The following is a 6,575-nucleotide window of genomic DNA, read 5'->3' as shown; positions in this document are numbered from 1 at the left end:
GGGGGGGGGGGGGGGGGGGGGGGGGGGGGGGGGGGAAGCCACTGAAAAAAAACCCAGCCTGGATCTGCTGAGATAGGAAGTAGAGAGGTGGGATCTGGAAGTGCTACAAGCCCACCAGTGCTTTCTTTGAATATTTTGAACTTATTCTTCTGTAGATTGACTGGGAACACATCCTAGAGCACCCAGGGACAGAAAACAACTCCCCAGGCTTGTTGGTGCAGGTACAGCAGCAGGCTGGGAGCAGTATGGCTGGCAGGGCTGTGCTCAGCACTGCTTGTACTGGGCCACCTCTGAGGCTGAGCACTGATGCTCATCAATCAAGCTAATTTGTGCTGCGCAGGCATTCCCAGAGAAGATGCCGTTTGCTAGTGAAGCTGGAGGTTTCAAGCAGGCAGCAAGCAGGAGTCACGAGTGAGTCACTGGCAGGAGTGAAGTGGTGAGCTGAACTGGGAAGGGTTTGAAAGAAACTGAGTTTGGGCTTGGGACCTCTCTTAGAACTCGTCATTTCACCCAGAAGAGGTGGTTTGAGCAATGTGAATGTCAGCAGCAATGTTTCAGTATTTTGCTATGTCAGACACTTTGGGTTCTTGACTGAAACTATCTGCACTTCCTCTGCTGCAGGTAGCACTAGACATGCTTAAACACTAGCACAAATGGTAAGTCAGGCAAAATACTGAACTCCTTTTTCCCTTCTCCCCTCAGCACTAGTTGCTTCTGTCCTGCATAGGAACTGCTCTCAGACTCTTCCCTCCCAGCTGGCCTTCTGGCAATCTGAATTCACTTCTCAGCCCTAAACTTCAGGGTGTATCTTGGACTAGTTTAACCTCCACGATTTCCTTAATCCTCCCACTCTCCCTGGTCACAGATCTGCTGCATGTTGTCCTGCTCCACAGCTGAAAAATGGCTTTGTGCTCTTCCAACGTCGCGGATCACTATGTAACACCAGCTCCAAGGTCTAGACGCTTCCAGGGGTTTGTACTCATTTATTAGGGAGGAGGACTGTGCTTCACAGCAGAAACAACCGCACCGAGGTGACCTTGAGCCAGGCTGCCACACCACACTTCTGGGGAAAACAGCCTCGCTGTGCCCCTTCGTAGGGCTCCAGGTTTTAAATAACTGTATTTGTACATGTTAAAAGATCTGTGCCCCAGCTTCCTACACGTGGACTCCAGGTCAGCGCTCACTGAGAGGCAGGGTAATGGTTCAAGGGAGAAATACCAGCAACTAGCAACAAAATTTTCAAACTATTTTAGAGGACACAAAGTCAAAACATAAACAGAAACATGAGCAGGCATGCTCTGCTGAAGCAGAAATAGCCTTTGAAAAGCACCAAACAGCAAAGATAACTACTACCAAACATTTATAAGCTAAGTAGATATTATACCAGATTTACTGTAGGGAGAATGAAGAGAAATTGAAGAAAAACAAAACTGTGTGTGTATGCAGGATAATGCTGTGAGGAAGGTGAAGGGGACAGTAAAGTATCAACCCGAGACAATTTAGAAATTAAATTTGAGAGTATAAGCCAATACCACATACTAAGTAACTGCGTAACACTTAAGGGCAAATTGTATTCTTGTTAACTTACTTGGATTATTTGAACTTTAAATCTGAACTTCCTGGATTCTTAGTGTAAATTTTAGGGATGATTTTATTAGATTTTATTCTACTGACAGCGATTAGCATCTAGAATGTCTGAGACTTCTCTAGCACAGAATGCAAGACCAGCTGTCTGCATCTGCTATCATCTAATTTTATACAATTGCTTGTGACTTGTTGGCCACTAATTTTTAAGCACGTAAGTAAAAGTTGCCGTATTTTACTCAAACATGGTTATTTAGCATTTGTGCACAGCTGACCCTAAAAGCAGACTTCTGGTTTTTTTTTTTTTAAAAAAAAAAGGTCTTGAGGGGAGATGAGTGTAAGTCAAATTATTCAGTCTTTAATTTGCTGGGTTTTGACAAACATTTATTAATGCAAGTCTCAGCAACAAAATTTTTTATTTCAATATTTTCAATCAGAAGGAATGTTATAGCTCTACACCACAAAGCCTGTAAGATACACACTTCTTGTTTATCCTATTTCCATGCTGCTTTGTGTATCAAACATACTCAGAACAATCTGTATAGATGGCTCCACAAGCTCCCCTTCCAAGACAGCGTGGCCCAAAAAAACTGTTAGCCTGCTTCAGTCCCCCCTAAATTATTCCATCTGTAAAGCACAAATAACAAAATATATTTTTGCTTCTAAGAGCTTCACTTATCTGCAGAAAAATAGAACTGCTTAAGAGTGAGCTAGTTAGATTATGAAAGGGTCCAAGCACACACCCGCACATTCTGGACCTCCCAACAAATTTGTGAGGAGGATGTATTCACAATTTAATCCAACCCAAAAAAAGCCAGATAGTGTTCAAAGGAAAGGAGATTCCTCCTATCCAAAATACTGAATGCCTTCTCATTCTTCTCTCTAGAGCAGGATGAGGATGATAGAGCTGTAGCTATGAAACACTTCTCTAACTACTGGGACTCATTAAGAATGAACCTTCCAAACACTGCAAAATTTCAGAAAAAACTTAAAAGGCGCTTTTTTTTTTCCTTTCCCAAAACTTAGTGAAAACAGCATACAGAGTTTGAATATCCACAGCACAAACCAAAAAACAAAGGGAATTTGATCTACAGTGCTTTTTTGTTAAGGTATTCAAAGACTCTAGTGCATTGTTTTTAGAACTAAGCTCAGAAACTATATTCCATTTTTCATTTTATTAGAAAACTAAACTGTATGAGGCGAAGAAACAATTGATCAAACACACAACAGTGAAAACATGGCACTGACAAGGCATTTAATCCAACCATTACCACACTGTTTCAGGATTCTCTATTGCTTTCACTCAAGTATACATCATTTCTGCCATGTGAGACATTTTCTTGGGAATATATAAGTAGTATTCCATGTATCCAGAAAGATCTTCAATAGTCACGTCATCCACAAAGGCTCGAGCTTGCTCAGAACAAGACCTAGGAGAACCTGTTGAGGCTGTCCCACAAGGGGATCTATTCTGAAGAGACTGGGCATGGACTCCTAGGACTGCCTTTTCGCATTCTGACAGGACGCTCCGTAAGCCAGAAAAAGAGTACACTTCCATGGTTCGCCACTGCTTGCACTGGCATTTCTTGTCCGTACAAGGGCACTGCTTGCCGTTGCTAAGCATGGATAAGGACTGGAAATCTGAGGTTTGGCTAGAATGCAAGTTAGTTTCAAAGGATGAGGAGAGAGTTGGGCAATTCTCTCTTGACTTCTCCAAAGGCTCTTCAGCAGTGAAAGCTTCCAAAGGTTCAGTTCTGTCATCACTGGTCTCGAAGTGAGAATCGTGCCTGTCCTTCGTACCGTGTTCTGCTGTAACAAAAATGTCTGAACTGATACTACTCTTTGATGTGTCTGCCTGGGTTTTGTGTTTCAGCTGGTTGTTGGCTTTCATGTTGCAATATGTAAACTTGGGAGGATGCAGGACGGGAGACTTGGAGCGTCTGCGACGTGGGACTCTTGCCGACCCTCTGGAAGGCTTTCTTGCACACCTGCAGGGTTATAACAGGTGAGCAAGTAGGTAACCAGAATCTACACCACAGTTCAATAAGCTCTAAAATGTGGCTAAAAACGTTTTAGAAGATTTTCATTTTTCTAGTTCTGCTTAGAAAAATCAGGTGACTGGTCACCTACAGTCTCTAACGGGAACAGTGGAGGAGTATGAAGAAACTGGGGCTCCCCCAAAGGAAAGACACACACAATCAGCCCTTATTTAAAGATACTTCCCCTCAAATCTTATGTGTTATCCAAACAATACATTGTCATCCCAAACTGAACTGTAGGGCAAAATCTGGATATCAGTTGGAGCTGCTGGCAGGATCGCACTGAATATCAAGGTATTTCAATTAAGAAATAAAATAACCCAAGAAAGATGTGAAAGCGCGTTGCAAAGACATAAAGACTTGAAGAAAATCACCTCTGAGGAAATTAGTGGAAAAGAGGCAATATTGTTTTTAAAGTCTTTGATGAAGTCCCCTCAGAAAACATCGTATCAAACAGTTATGGTGAAGTTTTACAATAGAAAGGAGAGAAAAGATACGTTGAAGCAACTAACAACTACTTTCATTGGAAAGAGTACAAGTGTTAAATGTCTCAAACCAGAAATGCATGCACGGCGCAGTGAATGGTATGTTTTACCCATGCCACGCTTCCTTTGAGCAGACAGCTTGTTGCTTGGCTCCATCCATGGCTGCTCGTATTGGTGTTCTGAGAATCGTCCCATCACCCATGGACAGAGCTGCAATACATCTGAGTGAAAAGGGAAATGCCACGTTACAGTAGTGCCTGAACATACTGCTTCAGAGGTCTAGCTTCAGCCTATTTGTTTTAGATGCTTAGCTAAGACATTTAAGTTTGAAGCTTTGACTACAGTCAGTGGTTAGAAACAGGATATTAGAGATTCATCTAACTGCTCTTACTATATTGACCTCAGCACAAGTGTCCAAAGATAGGTGAGATGAAATGAAAGGAGGCCAAAATACCCAGAGGCTGATGTCATGCCCTATCTGTACCAAAATGACACATTAAAGGAATGTAAACTCAGCTTCCCAACGTTCTTGTTGGACAATAGTTGTTAAAGATAGACTCTTACTCATTTAAAATGCAAAGTCAGGAACCCATAGCAGCAGGCTGAGGAGTCAGTGGAGAAACAGATGAGGTACAAAAGACAAGGACAAATTAATACTCTATTTCTCATTAAATTTCCCAGATAAACATCGAATGAAAAAAATATCTGTCCCTGGAAGTCCAAACAACAAATATAAATGCCTCAGTGCACAAATCTGTATTTATGATGGCTGTATGTGTGATTTGGAACATGGGATAGGAAATCATAAGAAATGAGGCTGAAATTCTAGCATAAGAGTCCAAGTACTCTGCCCAAAGTTGATCTTAAGGGATTAGTCACAAGACTTGAGCTGTTCAAAACACATGCCTGCGAAACAAGATCTTTTTATGCCTAAGAGGATATCATCAGGAATCAACCAGAATTCCACAGTCTGTCACTGGTAATACATCAAAAGTGGGATGCTTTAATAAGCATAGTTCCCTGTCACGAGAACAGCTGTTTTTTTTCCACATTTAATAGAAAAACTCCTGAAGTAGAGGAAACAAGTAACAAAGCAAAACATATCTTAACATGCAGAGCAAGTCATGAGTTCTCAGTATCAATGGCTATGAATTCATAAGGTAACATTAGTTATCAGTATGAAGCCTTCTCGTGTGTCTGTGAATTCCCAAAAAACTTCAAGTAAACCATCTCACAAAGTGTTAGACTGCATCATTTTATTAACTCTTACTTTCAAGGAATATGCTTATACTACATATTTCAGTATAACCAGTGTGTTATGGAATAAGCTTTTAGTATAAGAATGTCTGCATGCATTTTACTCTACAAAATCCCCTGAAATCAGAAATGATCAGTGCTCATATTTAGCCTGACAATTTCCAGTGAGTGAGAGTGGGCTCTTCAGCATGCTATGAAGTGACAGTGCTGTCCTTCAGATGCTTTCCAAGCAAATATTTGTGCACCACCGTAAAGGCTAATAATGCGGCTGAAGATGGTACCATTTACACGGATGGAAAAACAAGTTCTGTATCACACAAAGGGACTTTGGCTACCACAGCAGTTAAGACACGGTTCACTGCTTTGGGCAAGTCATTTCATGTTTTCATACTGTCACTGTGTAATTTCAGATGGATATTGTGTCAAAATTAGTCAGTAATAAGGTACTGCTTTGCTTATTGTACAGTTATAATGACTCCATTTCATGTGAAGTGATGCAGTTGTCTCCTCTTGGCGAGTAAGAAGCCTTTCACCAAATCACATTTGTTTTCAGATTCAAAGTAATATAAAACAAATACAAACATGTAATAAAACCCCATCAAATACCATGGTCTTTTTTGTTGCTCACTTACCCTGCTGCATCCACTCTCAGCTTTTTGAAAGCTGTCTGCAGACTCTCCTCCTCTTCATCTTTAGCTTCCAAGTCCATTGATGGGCTCTCAGTGTGTAACCAACCGTGCCATAAAGAATAAGCTGAAATACAAAAATTAGGTTCTGATGTTGAGGTCTGAACGCACAACGTCTCTACAAAACTGAAATGACACGAGTAAGGGATGCTCGTTCTTCTGCGGGCAATCTCTGGGCGTTCTGCTCAGACCGGCCCAGGACTTTTCACCGTGAGCTCCAAACTCTGCGTCTCTCAGCACAGGCACAGCCTGTGTCAGAAACAACGAAGCGCCTTTCTTTTCCACTGGGCAAACAGACAACATAACAAACTGGCAACCAGTGTAACTTCAACGCGAGCCGCGAGCACGACACCGGCGGGACAGCGGGGGACAGCGGGGCACCGCCACCCAGTGACACCGCACCGCGCGCGGAAAGCATCGGCCGCCAGACCTGCAGCAGGGCTGCGCAGCCGCCGCGTCCCCCGCGGGCCCATGGTCGCCAGGAGGCTCTGAAGCCGCGGGCAGCGCAACGCTCGAGCTCCGAG

The 6,575-nt window shown here is 42.6% G+C and overlaps 1 protein-coding gene across 1 annotated transcript; it reads right to left on the bottom strand.

Annotated features, from left to right (window-relative positions):
• Positions 1 to 1,986: 1,986 nt before the first annotated feature.
• LOC113487576 (oxidative stress-responsive serine-rich protein 1-like) lies at positions 1,987 to 6,228 on the bottom strand. The gene is made up of 3 exons (XM_026862250.1): positions 5,998 to 6,228; positions 4,219 to 4,329; positions 1,987 to 3,572 (listed from the first exon to the last, which is right to left on the bottom strand). Exons 1-3 carry the CDS (start codon positions 6,072 to 6,074, stop codon positions 2,888 to 2,890), a joined length of 873 nt encoding a protein of 290 aa, XP_026718051.1. The 5' UTR covers positions 6,075 to 6,228; the 3' UTR covers positions 1,987 to 2,887.
• Between the last annotated feature and the right edge of the window lie 347 nt (positions 6,229 to 6,575).

The sequence above is a fragment of the Athene cunicularia genome (assembly GCF_003259725.1).
Source record: "Athene cunicularia isolate RWA chromosome 20 unlocalized genomic scaffold, athCun1 chr20_part1, whole genome shotgun sequence".
NCBI classification, from domain to species: domain Eukaryota; kingdom Metazoa; phylum Chordata; class Aves; order Strigiformes; family Strigidae; genus Athene; species Athene cunicularia.
Note: the sequence above shows the minus strand (reverse complement) of the source record. Positions and strands in the feature narration are given on the sequence as shown.